At 48.6% G+C, this 18,630-nt stretch overlaps 1 protein-coding gene across 4 annotated transcripts in view; it reads right to left on the bottom strand.

The window, feature by feature from the left end:
• Ttc7b (tetratricopeptide repeat domain 7B) overlaps positions 1-18,630 on the bottom strand; it is a 213,169-nt gene that overhangs the window by 182,630 nt on the left and 11,909 nt on the right. For 3 of the 4 annotated variants that reach the window (XM_050151530.1, XM_050151527.1, XM_050151528.1), the window contains exons 2-3: positions 7,288-7,442; positions 2,937-3,105 (exon numbers count right to left, since the gene is read on the bottom strand). In XM_050151530.1, coding sequence (XP_050007487.1) covers positions 2,937-3,105; positions 7,288-7,442 — 324 coding nt within the window. Of the gene's footprint in view, positions 1-2,936; positions 3,106-7,287; positions 7,443-18,630 lie in introns of those variants that run through there. The other variant, XM_050151529.1, reaches the window with a different exon arrangement.

The raw sequence follows: 18,630 nt of genomic DNA on the forward strand, positions 1-18,630 counted from the left end.
ATCTTACCCAGTCCCCTCTCACATATATATCTGGAACTGTGGCCCACAAAAGGTTCTTGAGAACTGATACTGGCTTCTGCTTCTCAGTAAGCAAAGGCTAACATTCTCTGGCTAGAGGACAGCCTTCCAGCTGTGGGTCCAATGACATTTGCTGTCTCTGGAAAACCCTGGTCAAGTAAGCCCCTGTGACACCATGAGACACCTAGAAAGTGTTAGATAATTCTGCCTACGGCTTGTGCAGGAGCGCAGAGGGGTAGAGGTTGAAGGCATGCCTACCCATGGGGCTCCTGCCACTTAGCTATAGCCTGACAAGACAGCTCTTCCTCTCTTTCCAAAGAAGACAGTAGAGAGTTACATGCTTCTGATTCTAAGACAGTAAGGATCAACTCTAAAGCTGACAAAAATAACCTCACCACAGGAGGCCTCCAGTCAGCAAAGCACTTCTTCTGATTTAAGGATACCTGTAACACCATAAATCCAGACTCCCCAGTCAGTGGTCTCCGCTTGGGAAATCTCTAGGATCTTGGTAAAGAAACAGAGCTAATATCTCATGAGCTCCCCAAAGAACTGGTTTGTCTTTGGACATCTCCATGAACTGGGTGGGCAAGGTATCTGTGGTTGTCACCTCCAGGTCCCTCCCAGTTCTCCACTGATACTTCTTAAGTTTTTTTTATTTTATTCTATTCTTCTAGGTATGAGTGTTTAGCCTGCATACATGTATGATAGACACCACATATGTGCCTACTGATGGTGATGAGCCACCAAGTAGGTGCTGGGAATCAAAACCAGGTCCTCTGCAAAAACAGCAAGAGCTCTTAACCACTAAGCCATCTCTCCAACCTAACTAACTATTATACTATGTGTCAGGTAACATTTTAAGATAGACAGACTGACAGATAATTTTATACAATCCTTATAAACCATGGAGACTTTGACAAAGGGAACACTGAGGGACACAAGCTGTAACGCTGCCAGCATGTGGCAGTGACAGACAGGCCCAAGCGGATACTAAGAGTTGGTGCTCACACTATCATTCTGCATGGCCCCTCAGCAGCAATCCAGGCTCTCAGCGTCTGGGTCCTTCAAGACTGCTGCTGTTTCCTTTAGGCCAACTGACTATTCATTGACCCACTACATGTATGACTCTGTACCATGCCTGCAGGTATCAGAAACTAACAAAAGCCACAGGTCTCATTAGCCAAGGTCTCAAGAGCCAGTGTCAGTCTTGTATCTAAGTGCCCACTGCTAAGTACATTATTTCTCAGGGCCAAACTCAGGGACCACAAGACTGGGCAGGCAGTGACCTGCAGACAGACAACGTTCACTTTTCCATTTTTAGACTGAGGAGGAAAAAAGCCTGAACTCTGACGCTAAGAAGACCCAGAACCACCCAGGAGCCCTAACCAACAAACCAACTCCCGGTTACAGCCCACCAGCCCCCAGGCTGGTCATTAACTGGAAACTACCCAAGCAAGATTCGCTCATTCTACAATTTTGTTCCTGGCCTGGAGGAGTGAGCATACATTCGCATGTGCTTACACACACAGCTAGCTCTAGCAGCCTAAGACTCTTAGGGGGTGCGATGCACCAGAGAGAGAGGACAGACTTGGGGTACAGCCCCTAGGCCCCTGCTTCTCAGACAGAGACAAACAAAGACAGATACTCTCAGAACCCAGGAGACAGCCTCAAAGGACCATGCCCATTAAACTGTTCGAGTCTGTCAAGAGCAGTGGTACCTTTGCCCAGCACGCAGGAACATTTAGATAATTAGATGAATTGGGAAGTTTTGGAGGCTCCTGGGAACTGAGTAAAGATATGAGGCCTCTCAGAAATCTCTTCAGAAGTAAGTCTTGGGCTTGCCTTGTTCAGTGCCATAGAGTATGGGTCAGTCAGACAGGATGGGCCAGCTGCGGCCCCACATCTCAGCAGCACACAAGTGGCCAGTTCCCTGTTCTGGGTCAGCCACAGTCAGGTGCAACATGTACCTGGGAAGGCGGGAGGCTGGAGGCCAAGCAAAGGCTTCATGCTGCCCATTTATGAATGCTGTAGCCTTGGGAAGTCCAGTTCTGAGTATCCCCTTCCCCCGTGAGCCCAGAGAGCCTTCTCCTACTTCCTTCTGGGAAGGCGGTGCTGTCCCAGTCTCTTCACATGGTTATTGTCTGGGATGAGCAGGAAAGCATCACTTACTGAGCACCGAGTAGGGGCCAGGCGCCATGGTAAGTGCTTTCTGCACATGGTTTGACCCCCCTCCTCTAACCACATGGCACAGATATGACCAGATATGACCACAGAGGAGGGATCGGCAGCTTGGCAATAGCACTGGCCAGATAGCAGACACCCCGCCTCCCATCTTTCTTGTCCGCACACTCACACACGCAAACTGCTTCACGCCAGGAGAGAACAGCTACACTTTCCTTGTCTCTTGAATGCAGATCCTTCAGAGGGCTGCTACAGTGATGGCTATGAAATCAGCAATGGGCCTTAATTAGCCCAAATGTAGCACCAACAAATAAAACATGGCTGGTCCTGTGGCCAGGTGACCATATAAACCAAATAAGACATGGTTGGTCCTGTGGCCAAATGACCATATAAAGCAGATAAAGCACGGTTGTTCCTGTGGCCAGACGACCATATAAAGCGGATAAAACATGGTTGGTCCTGTGGCCAGATGACCATATAAAGCGGATTCCTACATATGCTGTGCGGCCACGTAATTACCAAAAAGTCACTGCATAGACAGCATGGTATCTAGAAATTTTACCAAAAGGTGGAAACTATAGAAACAAGGCACTGAGGAAACAAGGTGATGAGCTTAACATCACCCAGCACACACAGTAGGACTGACCCTGGTAGCCTTGCTGGTAATAACCAAGTTAATCGCCAGTCAAGAGCACAACGGTCAAGCAGGGGCCTAGAGGAAAGCACGCGGTCCTCACCTTTGGTAGCATAGGCTTCCGCGATCATCCGCAACCTGTAAGGAGGTACAGCTGTCAGCGGCAAGTCATCGAGGCCCACCCGGGCATAGATGTTCAGGGCTTCTTTATAATCTCCTTCCACATAATTCAACTTGGCCATGATCAGATTGGATTCTTGTAGGAATTCTGACTAGAAGGAAAAAGACAGAAAAAAAAAATTCCTACAAGATTACATGCAGTATTCCCTAGGGCCCTGCTGCTTGCTCCAGGAAAACTTCCACAGGAGCTACCATTAGTCACAATAGCCCCAAAGTGCAAGCAACCCAAGTGTCAATCAAAACATGAGATAGCCATAAAGTTATTACTGTCATAATAAAAAATGAATTATTGATACATGTAACAAGATGACCCCCATTGGTAAGGAAAGTCCAGAAGGGTTGAATTTACAGAATCATAACTATGAGTGTGCCTGAGGCTGACATCAGGGAGTACGGGGCTTCTTTTTGAGCTAATGAAAGAAAATGTCTGAGAATCAACAGCGTTGATGGTTGCACAATTTCAGGAATACATGAGAGTCTCTCATCTGTATACTCTGAGTGAATAGTTGGCCCAGTATGTGACTTACACCCTAATAAAGCTAAACTACACAAACCCCTGCAGCTCTCCACTGGCCTGGGCTGGATCAAGGAGGAAGAAAGGCTTCCAAGGCAAAGTAGAGAATATGAGCATTGTCTCAAAACAGGGAGGTGCCTGACATCCAGGTGGGTCCTGCCCAAGGTAGTGAGCGATACCCAAGAGGGAATCCAAACCACACAAAGTCAAGATTTCCAAAGGGTACGAAGGCAGGGAGCCAGTCATGATGGGGAAGCTGAGGTCACTGACCAGGGTCCCCCTTCTGTGACAGCTAAAGGGTCACAGTTCCGCCCGTCCCTTCCCCCATTATCTACCAGACTCATCTTCTGCTGGCCTCCCCTACACCCTGTCAGCCAAAGAGAGAGGAAGCGCCCAGCTACCTAGATAAGGAAACATCCGTTCTCCTCTCCCAGGACTTGTTCTTGAGCAAGGCTAAACTTATGTACACCTAGAAACAAGCACGCCAGTAGCTTTAGTGGATGGGATGGCAGGGCCCTTGGGACCACACAGAGTAGAAAAGAGCAGCTAGGGCGGCTTCCAGGTGATTCTCAGAAGGGAACGAAGGCCGCAGGCTGCCCTGGAGCAGATGAGAGGGTGAACAATAAGGGCCAATGGCAGCAAAAGGAGTCAGGGGTGGCCCAAGGGAGACATAGCTGTATAAGAACTCAGAAGTGTCTTTGAAGACAAAGACTAAAGCAGACTTGTGAAGGGAGAGAGCCATTACAGGGGCACTCAACCACCAGAACGGTTTCCTAGGGAGTCCTCTGGCACCTTCCCCGAATGGGGATGGAGGTTCTGTTTGGGAAAATCTAAGGGCTGTGGCTTGCTTACTGCCACTGAGCTATACACCTACAAATGGTTAGATGAAAAATAATTTTATGCGGCATGTATTTACACAAGAAAAACACAGAATACAAAAAGGAAACAGAAGGGCCATCTGAATCAGCTTGAAGAAAATGACAAGCTCAGAGGCACAGGATAGCTGGTCTGGGAGGACCTTGCTGGTTGAGTCCATCCACAGCATTGTACAATGAGCAAACAAACAGCCAAGCTGAGGCCAAAGCCACTGAGCTTCCCTGCTGAGGGGAGAGGCGCCCCGCACAGAACCAGGGCTGCCCTGCCCACCATAGGCTGCTTCCTTGTCCTCTGACCTCTGGCCCCAGATCTGCCTTGGCCGCATTCCTAGTTGGATCTACTCTTTTCATGGACTCTTGGTCAAGGAAAGAAGAGTCATGTTAGTGTGAACAGAGAACATGCAGCTCTAGAACACTCTTTATAAGTCAGGGGACAGTAAAATCCAGTAACTGGAGAAAATTCAGTAAAAGCAGTAAGATACCAGTAGATAACCCACATCTGGTGTATCATGGTAAAGTTTTAAAGAACTTCCACACTTGAACCCAAGGACAGTCCTGAGAGAGAGGAAGTTCATAGAGACTAAGGAACTTCCCAAGATCACATGACTTGTAAAGCCAGACTAAAACTAAGTCTGGAATTCCAATATGAAATTCACCATTACTACCACACGGGGTTGCAAAGGATGGAGAACAGAGATGTAAGACGGATGACTAATGTTCCCAGAAGAAGGTAAGGGGTTAGGAAAAGAAATGAACTAGATGTCTCCTCTTAATACGTATTCATAGAGTCATACCTCCATACTGGGTCTGACCGGTTGTCATCATTGCCCCAGGGATCCACTGTTCCTCCTCCCCCTCCTGCTGATCAGCACCCATCACCAAAGTCAACAGGTGCCCCCGGTTAAGAAAAGATGCCAGGCAGACAACTGTACCCTAACTGTGAGGGGAGGCCCAGCACTGGCCACGAGTTAGCAAGTGAAGACCAGCTTTATTATTATTATTGTTGTTGTTGTTATTAGTTTCATTGAGCTCTACATTTTTCTCTGCTCCCCTTCCTTCCTCTCCCATCCCCTTCAGCCCTCTCCCATGGTCCTCATGCTTCCAATTTACTCAGGAGATCTCAAAGACCAGCTTTTAAAGGCTCCCGTTGAAGCAGTGTGTCCTTGATCCCCTGAGCATCCTACGTGACAATGAAGTCCTCAGTTAGCCTCTAGAGCCAGCTCACGCAGCAGATGCGGAGTCTGTTCACTCTGAGAGGTTCCATGATATGGAATACTTGGGCCAAAATTGTCCAAGACCTGTTACAACAACGCAGAGGAGGGAGTCGGATGACAGAGGAAGATCACAGCTTGAAGCAGACAAGAACTGGGAGAGTCCAAAGGGACCATCTCAAAAAGCCCACTCCAAACCTACCAAAACTGGGCCAGAGGAGAAAGGGACCTCCCAAGGCCACACAGCAAGTTGACAGGAAGCACAAGTTTCCAATCTAGAATTCCAAAAGAATATGGCCTTGGCGTTAGAGACTGCTCAGTGGTCAAGAGCCTGTGTTGTTTCTATAAAGGACTTGAGTTCAATTCCCAACACCTGGTGGCTCACAACTGTCCGGAACTCCAGTTCCAGGTGCTCTGACACTCTCCTCTGGCCTCTGAGGATATCAGGAACACATATGTTACACAGACACACATACATGTAGGCAAAGTACACATAAATATAAAATAAAAATAATTTTTTTTTTAAAAAAGACTATGGTCTCTCTGGGACTGAGGGGAGGAAGGGTGCACAACAGAAAAGTGCAAAGGCCAGGGCAGCCCAGGAGGATTCTGGGACAGAAAGAGAAAGATGAAGTCAACTTATCAGATAAAAGGAAGAAGAAATCATAACTTCCAAAGTTCCCTAGAAACTGTTGTCCTCAGTGGAAGGGCAGAGCATAAGACAGGCAGGCCGGAGGAGGTGCCATCAGCTAAGCCAGGGTGACAGACTCTGGGATCACCCAGGAGACAAGCCTCCAGGCACACCTGTGTGAGCTATATTTAGCATCTGGGCATGCACGAGGGATTAGTTGTGGTGGGATCTTAAGACTGTATACAAAGGAGAAAGCTGGCTGAGCACAAGCGTCCGCCGCTTTCTGCTCTCTGACTGTGGATGTGATCAGTTGCTTCAAGCTCCTGCTGCCTTCTTTGGCTTCTCTCCCTTGAGTTCCTTTTGTTGGGGGATTTTATCACCAGGAAAAGAAACTAATACATTGAGAGTGATGTCAGGAAGTGGCAGAGGCTGGACCCCAGGGCTAGAGGAGGGGTAGGGCAAGTAAGGCGAGCCATGTTCTGTGAAAGACATAGGGATGGCCAGGTTCACAGGGAACATGTGAGGAGAGCCGTGTGAAAAGGAGCAGGCTGAGCAGCGGAAACCAGAAACAGAAGATGGAGGGGCAGTGCTGAGACGGCCTGGACCAGCAGGTAGCGAAGGGGTAGCCAAGGGTGGGGGAGGTTCCTGGCTCTCTTCCACAATGAGGCAACACCTGGCCTATTGGCATCAGCTCTGGCTACAGGGTGTATGACATTCATTAACCACGTGATTTAAGTAGGAAGCTAGGCACTAATGTTGAATTATAATTAATAATGAGACTGTTTCAAAACCTGGGGAGAAACAATCCCCCAACTCAGAAGAATGTGGCATTGCAGAGACCCCTGCAAGGCTGGCAGTCCCACAGGCCGGGCAGCCTAGGGTGGGTGAGGGTGGGTGTACTGATCGCGCAGGGAGCGTGCTTGCTGAAGAGGACAATGCCAGCACTGTACAGGTGTGCTGCAAACATACCCTGCTCACACTGTCCCAGGAGATGACGGCAGCACCACCCACCACCCCTTTCTGGTCCCAGAGGCCCACAGTACCTTGAGGTTCCCTCGGTCCAGCGCAGCAGTCAGATGCTTGCGCACTTCAGTGAGCTGGGGTCTGGGGCCGCGGGGACTGGCTCCCTGGCGCAGGGGCTTCTCCTTCAAGTGCTGCTCAAGCTTCGACTCCCCTAGGAGAAGTTCAGCCATATCATCTGCAAAGAAAGGCAAGACGATAAATGGAAGCAAGAGATGGTGTGTGTGCTAGAAAGAAAGCCCCGGGGACCTCAGGACCCTCATGCCCCAAGGTTACAGGCTCCTGGCAAGGCTCAGGAATCTTACAGCCTGAGGCTGGGTCTATGTGAGGGACTGCTTCTTAGCAAGGAACGGCAGCAGTGTTGGTTCAAGCACGCAGTCATTCCTCTGCCTCATATCTACCGACTCCAGAAAGATGGCTACATTTTAACATGGAGATTCAAGTTCGGAAAGGTAAAAACAATTCTGTGATACTGAAACATGATGATCTTAGGACACACATAATCCATTGTGGTCTATTGCCAAGAGAAGAGCAGTGGATTCCTTACTCTGCCAAAGTCTATGGCCTTGAGAATGGACAGCGAGTCTGGGGACATCGTCCTAGTCACGTGTCCTGAATGAAGTCTCTCGACAAAGCACGACTATACAGCCCTGCCTTTGGGGAGTCTTCGTAGATGTTTAGCTCATAAAAGTATATACACTGGGCCTGGAGAGATGGCTCAGGGGTTAAGAGCACTGACTGCTCTTCCAGAGAACCCAGGTTCAATTCCCAGCAGCAGCATAGCAGCTCACAACTGTCTGTAACTCCAGTTCCAGGGGACCAAACATCCTCACTCAGACATACACGCAGGTAAAACACCAATGCACACCTAAGTTTTATGTATCACGTAGTTATAATCTCCACACCACGTTGGTTAATTTGCTTTAAAAAGAAGCCAGGTACAGCTCTTAGGAACCCATGCATCCAGACTGTTCTGGATGAACCCAGAACAATTCATACCCCAGCCTGACTGTGGTGTATTTTGCTGTGACAGACAGACAGAGGTAAACCAAACATATAGTCAGCTTGCAAAGTTCTAGAAGGACCCTATCACTGGCGGGGTCTAGGAGACCTCAGCTGGGTCTAGCAGTTTCAATGGACTTTAGGTTGGTTTGGGGGCAGACAGCTTTGTCTACGTTGCATAAATTTACAATTAAACAGTCACCAACCACCAAAGGCCCAGTGACCTCATCTTTGGACCACTTCACCCAAATGGCAAGAGCGACAAGCCTGGGTACTGCTGTCTGTGTCCTAAGAATAAGACCAGAGTCCTCAGAGGAGCTAGAACCCCAGGACAGCTAAGCTAGGTTCCTGAGCATAGAATTCCTTAGATGTTTGGGAAGAAAGCAAATGTCTCGTAACATAGAGTCAGGTGGCCTACAGCAGCTTCCAGTGTCAGAAGAGAAGAAAGTTACACCCACAGAGGGCACATGGACACAGAAGGTGGCTGGTGCAGACGGCAACACCTCCAACACCAGGCAGGTGGGAAGGAACAGGCAGCAGGGAAAGCTGTTCTCACAGTTTTCTAGAACCAATGTGCACTTCACAAGCACAGCACATCTCAAGGGAAGCCGGCCACATCTCAAGTGGTCAATAGCTAGCTGCCCATGGCTAGTGATGTCATAATGAACAAGAGTGAGATCTGTAGAAGCTTGTTTCAATATTCATTTCTGTGTAAGTCTATGACCCCGTAAAGGTGCCTAAAATAATTAACAAAAAATTGTGAGTAACAAAATTAGGGATCTATGTATATTTTTATCTTTATAGTTTAAATTGTGCACACTGAACAGAATCTTTTATTAGTTTGTTTTTAAACAAAAAACTCCTGGTGTAAGCTGTCCTAGCACCTGTAATCCTTCTACTCAACTTCCAAGAGCTGGGATCACTGGCATGCCAGTGTGCAACGGGCCAGGCAGAGCTCAGTGGTTTTCTTTCTTTTTTTTTTTTCCAAAATAGGGTCTTGTTGTAAAGTCGTGGCTATGCTGGAACTAGCTCTGTAGACCAGGCTGGTCTCGAACTCACAGAGATTCGCCTGCCTCTGCCTCCCGAGTGCTAGGATTAAAGTCGCGCAAGTCACTTTAAATTGTATATAGGGGAAAATGGAACTTTTCCTTAAAAGTTGTGAATTTCTATGTCAGAGTATTTATTAACCATAATATTGATAAGATTATTGATCATCAATCTATGCCATCCTTTTCCTGTCTACTTTGGAGAGCACAGCAGGAAGGGTACCAGGCTGAGGGATGGCACACTCTACCAGAGCCAAGGACAGGAAGGACGGAGAACAAAGGTCTGGAGAAGAGAGCAGGTAGGTAAGCTCAGTAAAAGGCTGGCGCAGCAGGATGGGACAGAAGAGAAGTGTGGCATCCAAAGCCTTAGAGAGTCTCCACACAGGTCAGCAGAGCACCCAGCGTGGGGCACGCTCAGGTACCCTGGAGACAGCACCATTGCTATTCCCTAAAGGGCACAGTAAGATGCTACCCAGGCATTGCGAATGTTCCCCATCTCGTGCCCAGCCCAGGCCACCCCAGCTGCTCCGGAAGCTCAAGCACCCTCACCTGGGTGTTGGTTTACCTGTCTGCTCCATCTAGGTTGTAAGGCAGAATTCCGAAACAAGGGCTCATTCTTTCCAAATCACAAGTGAGGCACTGGAGTCTGTGCCTAGTGCACAGCAGTGAATTAATCTCTGACAGCCAAGGCTCTGGACCACATCCTCCAGGCTTACCCCTCTGCTGCCCGAGGCAATTCCCTGACCCCACCTTGGCTCCTCTGATATTACAATTACACATGGCTGCTGGGGTTGTTTGAAAGAAAATGGCCCCAAAAGGGAGTGGCACTATTTGTAGGCATGGCTTTGCTGGAGTAGGCTTGGCCTTGTTGGAGGCAGTGTGTCACTGTGGGGGCAGGCTTTGAGGTCTTCTTTGCTCAAGCTTCCCTCAGTGTGACAGACATTTCCTGTTGCCTGTAAGATGTAGAACTCTCAGCTACTTCTCCAGCACCATGTCTGCCTGCACGCCGCCATGTACCTGGTCACCTCTGAAACTGTAAGTGAGATCCATGCCCAATTAAATGGTTTCTTTATAAGAGTTGCCATGGTCATGGTGTCTCTTCATAGCAGTAGAAACCTTCACTAAGACAGCTGCCCTGCTAAAGACGACCCTTTCTAGGTTTCCCGGTGGTATGTGCTTGCAAGTGACAACATCATGGTCACCAAGCCAGTTCTCCTCACTGGACCCCCCCAAGGCTGGATGGGTCTATGCCATCTCAGAATGCTAGGTGCAGGCCATGAGAATGGCAGAGCGCACTGCAGAAGGGCTCTGCCCAAATGCAAGCAGGCATGGCAGTGATCAGTTACTACGGCAACACTGACTTCTTTAGCTCCTGCAGAAGTCACTGCTCTTGTGACCTGTGTTACAGTGTCCTAATATCTGTCAGGGAAGAAGCAGGCTTCCAGGCCAACAAGTGCTTATGGTCTTACTTTAAGTTTAGCACGATAACCAAAAAAATCTCATGAATGCTTTTTTTACTCTCTAGGCTCCCTTTTAATCTGCCGAACAAATGTTTTCTTTGTCCTCTTCCAAAAAAAAAAAAAAAAAAAAAAAAAAAAGTGAGTTCCCCTTCACTCGTTCTCCCAGTCAGAACAGAGAATTAAGGCATTAAGAGCTTTCGCCAAAACATCTTTCAGAGACAAGACTCAGCTCTAATACTGGAGGGGTCCGGGTGGCCAATGTGGACTCTGCCTGAACCTGTCAGAGTCTTGTGAGTCCCCAGTTCACAATCTACCAGCAAGAAAAGGGGCAGACATCACTAAACCAGTTCTTACTGCCAGAAATATCTGGCTACATGCTGGGACAATGAGGCAAGAAAGAAGAAAGGCACCCCCAAGCCACAGGAATATTAATTTCAGATGGATTAAGAATTAAGTGTAAAAGGAGAAAGCATCAAACAGACTCGCACTCCTCCGAGGGTGGAGCTATGGAGATGGAGTTTGTCCCTCTGGATCAGTCACAGAAACAACCCAGAAGATGGGGAAAGGACAGCACAAAGGCCCGAGAGCAGCTAACAGACACGGAGCTGCCCGTGTCCACTTGTGGCCTGCCCTTAGAAGTCTGCCCACCAAAGCCTTGAATCCGAGCACCTTCCTGCTCCTGCATGTACTGACCGGGCACAGGGCAGAGCACGAGCGAGCGCTGTCTCCAGCTTCACAGGGAGCAGCTGGACGGCAAAGTGGCCAGGCCTGTGGTTTCCATGACAGTGGCCAGGCCTGTGGTTTCCATGACAGAGAAGCCCAAGCAGCACGAGGTGGGAGAAAGTCTCAGCCTTAGACCTGGACCAGGCTCACTAGCTGTGTGGGACTGACAAATCGCTTAGTCCCTATTAACTTCCTCGGGGCAACTGGAAGGCCTACAAAAGTCATGCCATGCATATAGAATGCAGCAGGTACCAAGCAACACCAGCTACTAGGAATGATCCTTTCTTTCATGAAGGGCCCACTATGTCCCAGAATAGAGACACTGGATACTATAGGGCCTAAAAGCTCTGTAAGACACCTTCCCTGTGTTTCTGGGGTCTGCAGTATTATCAGAGGAACAGAATACTGGGGACCACTGACAGCCCGGCCATAGCGTGCTCTTACTAAACACATGGCCATGTGCCAAGCAATTCCTAAAAACATCATTAAGGTGTGAGTCTATCATTGTCACCATCTCACAGTGAGCCAGGCAGGAGAGAGAAAGCAGCAGGCCAAGGCCACAGCCGGATCACCCTGGAGCTGGGGTCTGACCCTGAAGCTGGGGTCTCTGACATCCACCACATCTCTCCAACATGCTGGCACAATCCACATGGACCTTGGCATTTCAATGTGTTCAGCCTCCGTCCTATGACACTTGAGTCCTGTGGTTTTAGACTGGGCAGGTGGTTTTGGAATCCCCTTCCTGTCCCATCTGCTCGGACTCTCAGACAATCAGAGTGAGGAGCGGTGTGAGGGGCCTGAGTCAGACTGACGTGAAAGAGGATATTAACAGGTGGGTTTTGTTGTTGTTGTTTGTGTTTTTTCAAGACAGGGTCTCTCTGTGTAGCCTTGGCTGTGCTGGAACTCACTCTCTGTAGACCAAGGTAGACCAAGCTGGCCTTGAACTCACAGAGAACACTCCCTCTACCTCCTGAATGCTGGGATTAAAGGTGTGCATTGTGCCCGGCTCAGATGGAATTATTTAAGCACTTGTGTGGTCACCTGGACTATGAATGCCCCTCTCTGATCAAAAGGACAGTCTATGCCGTGATGTGCACAGGCACTTAGAAAATGGCTGACTCACTTCCTCTGACTTCTGGCTCACTGTGGTCACCAGAAGGACTTGCTTGGGCCTGTGTAGATAGGACCCAGAGCAAGCCCCAAGGCCACATGAAACACAGTGGCACTATCTGACTTGATGCGTGAGAGCCCATCTAAGATCCAAGAGCAGCAGGCTGAGCCCGCAGGTCACAGAAGCATGAGTTCTGGTGAGCCTGGAATCCCGGGGATCCATAGCGGCTACTGTAATAGGCACTGTGTTCTGAGCTGGTTTGTTACACAGCAATAGCCAACAGTCTCAAAGACAGGAGGTTTAAAAAGCAAAATACAAAAGGAGGTCTAGAGACCGTCATCACTGTGTGGAAGGAGGAGGAGTGAGCGAACGGCTCTGAGGGTGAAGCATTGCCATGCAAGCCTAACATCTGAGTTCAATTCCTCTGAACGATGAAAAGTTGGAAAAAGAAAAAGTTGTCCTTCTACCTTCATCCGAATACTATGGCACATTCATGCCTGCTTCGCCATAAATAAAATTTAAAATACACGTATGGGCAGGTTACTTTGAGATGTCCCCTACAAAGCCCCAAGAGTGACTGTGTTGGTGAAAGGCTGTGCAAGCAGGCAGCATGGGATGGACATTCATCTTCCACACTATAGAAGGCTCCTCATCTACAATGGAAAACTTAATCATTTTCCAAGTGTAAAGTGAAAACCAGTATCTGGATTGTGAATGCCTTTTCCAAGTTTGTTAGTGATATAGTAGGAGACTCAGTCAGTCATGCAACCACATGGTCCATGCACACACACTAACAGGCTTTGGGTTAGGTGATTTTTGTCTGACTATAAGCTAATCTAAGGGCTAAGCTATGACTCTTAATTCACTGAGTGTACAAAATATACTTTCAACTTATGAAGGGTGTGGTGTCTAAGTTTTACTGTCAATGTCACTAGATTTAAAACCACCTTGGAGACACACCTCTGGAAATGAGTATGGGTAGTTAAAGGAGTGAAACTATCTAACAGGTCTAACAAAGGAAGGGGGACCTGTCCTGCCCGGAGGTAGCACCATCTTATAGTCTGGGGTCCTAGAATAACAACCAGGGCAAGAGGAAACAATCTGCAGAAGGCCAGCATTGACCGCTCTCCATTACTTGATCCACTCATGGTGAGCAAGTTCCCATAGCCACAGCCACACCACAAGCTGTTCCTGCCACCACGCCTGCCCACCATGGTGGACTGTGTCTCCATAAACTGTGAGCCAGAATAAATCTTTTCTCTCATGAACTGATTCTCATCTTGTTTGTTCATAGCAATAAGAACAGTAACTACTACAAGGAATTTATCAGGACATAACACCACTGTCAAGGGAAGCATCCAAATATCCTTGAATTATTGATTTTTACCACTATGTACATTCATTTGCTAAACAAAACATTAACCGGTTAACTAATTATAATTTTTTATTTGTTTGTATGTGCACGCATCACAGTATACATGTGAAGGCCAAAGGACAATTTCTGGGAGTTAGTTCTCTCCCTCTATCATGTGTGTCCTGGGGATAGAATTTAGGTCGTCAAGACTGGCAGCAAATGCCTTTACTCACCAAGCCACTTCACCAGCCCCTAACCAGTTCATCTAAGAGGAGAAAAGGTGACTTACACTATGGTGTGCCCTGAATTTTGAGTGGTTGCTCTTGACCCCCTACAGAGGAGTTCACAAGACTTCACTCATCTTCTTAGAATCCAGTGAAGAGTAACATGGCTATGATCACTCCTGAAGACCCACCTCTCCCTGCCTGAGCCACGAGCCTCTCTCACACATACGCTCCAGGTCCTCAGCATCCTCCAAGTTCATTAGTCCTACTTAGGCCTGTGCATGCTGGGATTTCCTGCCTCTGTCTGCAGAATCCAGCATCCTTTCAGACACACTGCAGGTCAGCCTGGGGCTGATTCCCCCAGTTCCCTTGGTCTGTGCTAATCCTGCACAGCCACACAGCATCAGCATTTAGTCAGAGTCTGCCAGCTTCTAACCACTTGCTACGACTCAGAGGATGAAGTATCTTCCTCAGACTGAGTGGTCAGGCCAGGGAAAGACCAGCCAAGGAGAGGGCTCTTGAGACAATAAGAGCACAGAGTCAGGAATGCAAAGACCTATGTATCGAAAGGGCATTCCAGAGAGGGGAGGTCTTAAGTGGCATGGTCTAGGACCAGCAAGCAAACTGTGCAGTCGGAGCAGAGGGATAGCACTGGGGGTGGCAGACACTACTGAGCGTGGCAGGCATTCTCAGCGCTGCAGTCTTGCAGGGTTTGTAAGTCGTGGGTAAAATGCTATGACTCAAGTTCCCTCCATCTGCTGTGCGGGGAGGGGGACTCGACGAAGAGACAGTATAGAAACAGACTCCTACGGTATGCAGGTGAGAGGTGACAGCAATCTGGACACGAGTGAGGTAAGAAAGAGTGAAGAAAGTGAGAAACAGACCAGGTGTGAATATAATTCAGAGGCAAAACAAACCAGGCTTACTCCTGCACTGGGTTGCACTGGGTTGGAGGTATGGCCCCAACAAGTCCACATCCCGACCTCAGGAAGGTGTGACTGCATTTTATGGTCAAAGGGGACTGTGAGGGACCTGGAGAAGCAAGAATTATCCTGGACTGTGTGAGTGAGCAGCTGAAGGTCAGCATCCAGGAGATGGGGCTACAGGGCAGAGGATGGAGACAAGGGTAGGAACTGCATGGCATACACACGCTATGGAACGGCGCAGAGGAGAGACACAGATCCACCCGTGGAGCTCCAGAAAGATCACAATGACCTTGATTAACCAATGAGGCCCACGTCTCATCTCCTCACCTCCATAAAGCTAAGAGGATACAAATGTGGGCTGATTTGTTACAGCAGTCTGGAAGTGATCTAATACACGGCCCATGAGAAAGGACAGAGACTAAAGATGATTCTATAGACCTCGCGGTGAGCAGCGGTACCACACCACTATTTACTGAAGCAGAGGAACGAAGCCAAGTTCAACTTGCAATGACATTTAGTTTCCAGATCAAAGCTAGAGGAGACTGAGGGGAAAGGCCTAGGAAGAAAAATCAGGACGTGTCTGCCACAGAAACCAAAATTAGACCTGTAGGAAAAGCATTCCAGGGAGGAGCCGTCTCAGCAGGAATCCAGCAGGTGTGGTCTAGTGCTTCTGGAAGGAAGCCAAGCAAGTAACAAAGGCTGACGCATCACGGGAGGTAAGCATGCAGGCACAGTCAGTACGTTCAGCAACACGGCCTCAACAACAAAGGGTGACTTTGACAGGGGTGGTCTTTGAGGAACTAGAGGTGCTGAGGCAAGTCCAATCAGTAGGAAGCAGTCACGGCTGGAACAGAGAGCAGCTAGGACTAACAATGCCTTGAGAGGAAAGCCCCAGCACCCGTGTGTGCTGAGGGCACAGTCTCAGAGGAGGAGACAAAGGCAAAGCGGCACAGGCCGGAGACAGGGACTGAGGGGAGAGTTCTGAGCAGAGGCAGTTGGCTGTGTTCTTTGGAGGAGCTGAAGTCCAAAGCAGCAGCAGGAGGGAAGCTCCTCCTCCCTCCTTGTAGGGCTGGGAGTTGTAGGTTGTAGGGCTGGGAGTGGTCACCAGATGAGGGAGCAGGAGAAGTCTGCCTTGGAAGGTGGGAGCACAGACCCACAGAAGAGCATGATACTTGCTTCCTGTGACCAGCGCAAGGCAGCAAGCCCTGCCCAGACAGGGGATCTGACCAGGGGTCATCGACAGCAAAGCAAGAAGGACACACACTGACCTTCTGTAGAAGAGGGATCTGTGGTCTACTGTAAGCCGCACCACGTCAGTCTTGCCCAGCCCCTCAGTACTCACTCTGTCACGCTTTGCCCGGACACTGGGACCTGGCAATGGTGGGTGCTCAGTAAGTACTCCTGAAACCAATGAACCTTCCCTAGGCAGAACTCAGCCAAGGACACTGGTCTCAGGGGACTGCTCCCCCAAAGCTTTCCCCACATTGGCCATGACTGCTGACGGTGAGGTCTCAGTACAGGGTTTCTACTGGAGAACTCCAGCTGTCCTTGTTTAAACTGCGACCCAGTTCACAGCGGGAGAGCATCTGGAGCTCCTGACTGAAAGATAGCAAATGGCAAAGATTTCGGGGCCCACCAGAAGAAGTTGGCATAAATGATCTGGGGAAATCTTGATAGTCAAAGTCCAGGCTTCATGCCAAAATCTCCTCCCTATATCTACACACAGCACAGAAATGAGAGAAGACAGGATGGGAGACAGAAGCAACTTGGGGAAAGAAGAGAGAACATGCTGGTCACACAGTTACACACTATACACACGTGTATACACTCTCAGTTATACAGTATACACACATGTATACACTCTCAGTTACACACTATACACACATGTATACACTCTCAGTTACATACTATACACATTCTCAGTTACACACTATACACACGTGTATACACTCTCAGTTTCACACTATACACATTCTCAGTTACACACTATACACGTGTATACACTCTCAGTTATACAGTATACACACAGGTATACACTCTCAGTTACACACTATACACATTCTCAGTTACACACTATACACAAGAATAAACACTCAGTTATACAATATACACACAAGTATACACTCTCAGTTACACACTATACACATTCTCAGTTACACACTATACACGTGTATACACTCTCAGTTATACAGTATACACACAGGTATACACTCTCAGTTACACACTATACACATTCTCAGTTACACACTATACACACGAGTATACACTCAGTTTTACACTATACACACGTGTATACACTCTCAGTTACGCACTATACACACGTGTATACACGCTCACTCATACATGCACACACAAAGACACTCTCAGTTACACACTATACACATGCACACAGTTACATACTCATACACATTCTCAGATATTCACTCATACTCAGTTACACACTCAAATTCATTCATACATCCCGATGCTCATACACTCAGTTTACACCCACTCTCATACACCTACACACATTCACAATTATATACTCTCACACACATGCTCACACACACATTCACTGTCACAATCTCTTATAGGCTCACCCCATCCTTGCTCACACTTACTTTGTAACACACTCACACACATGTACATGAACACATACTTCTTCTACAAAAATCAGCCCAAGAAAAGAAAGAAAAGCCGCAAGCCAGTGGCTGAGAGCTGATCTAGCCTGTCTCCAGAGCTCTAAGGGCAGGAAGCAACCGCAGGGCCGAGGATGTTATCAGGCTAGCCCAGAGGCTAGGAAATGGTCTTCTCAGGAAGTCAGCTCCACTTACACAAATCAGACACACCCAGAGAGAACTGACAGGATCCCAGAGGAGTCAAAGCCCAGGTCTGGCCAAGGACCACGTTCTGTGAGGAGACAGGAACCCTGAGTCCTGAGTGAGGACCACAGAGGACACTCACTGTGACAAAGGGGCTAGGCCTGATGAACCCTCCAGTCCTAGCAAGACTTCAGTGCCAGGACAATGGGCGGAGACAGGCAGGATTCCACGGGAAGCAAAGCAAACTGCATGGCTTCTCACAGACCCTATTCCCAGGCTTCTGGGCCCTGCACCCATTAGAGATCAAATCTTTTGGCCTGGGCCAGGAAGCAAAAGTAGCATTTGCTGCAGGTCATGGACTTGGCATGCCCTGCAGGACATCCTTATCAACTGGCCAGTCCCAGGCACTAGAAAGCTTGGAAGAACGCCTTTGACTCTACAAGAGCCATGGAAGGCAGTGCCTCCAGGAAAGCAGGCCTCCTGGTACAGGGTAAGCAGTCTGCTAGTATGTAGAGCAGGACAAAGAGGGCAGTAGAAGGGACCCAGGGCCACCTCTGCTCCTGGGAAAGGCTCCTCAGATACCCACAAGAGCTCTGAGGAGGAAAAGGCTTGGTGCTGGGTCATCACTAAGAGGAATCCATCAGACAGGATATACAGAGCCCCAGGCAAGCCAACCAGGGAAGTCAGCCAACACCAACAGTCTTGCTTCTGGACCAGAT

This window comes from Alexandromys fortis, unplaced genomic scaffold (assembly GCF_014885135.2).
Source record: "Alexandromys fortis isolate MF-2015 unplaced genomic scaffold, M_Fortis_MF-2015_v1.1 scaffold_63, whole genome shotgun sequence".
NCBI lineage: Eukaryota > Metazoa > Chordata > Mammalia > Rodentia > Cricetidae > Alexandromys > Alexandromys fortis.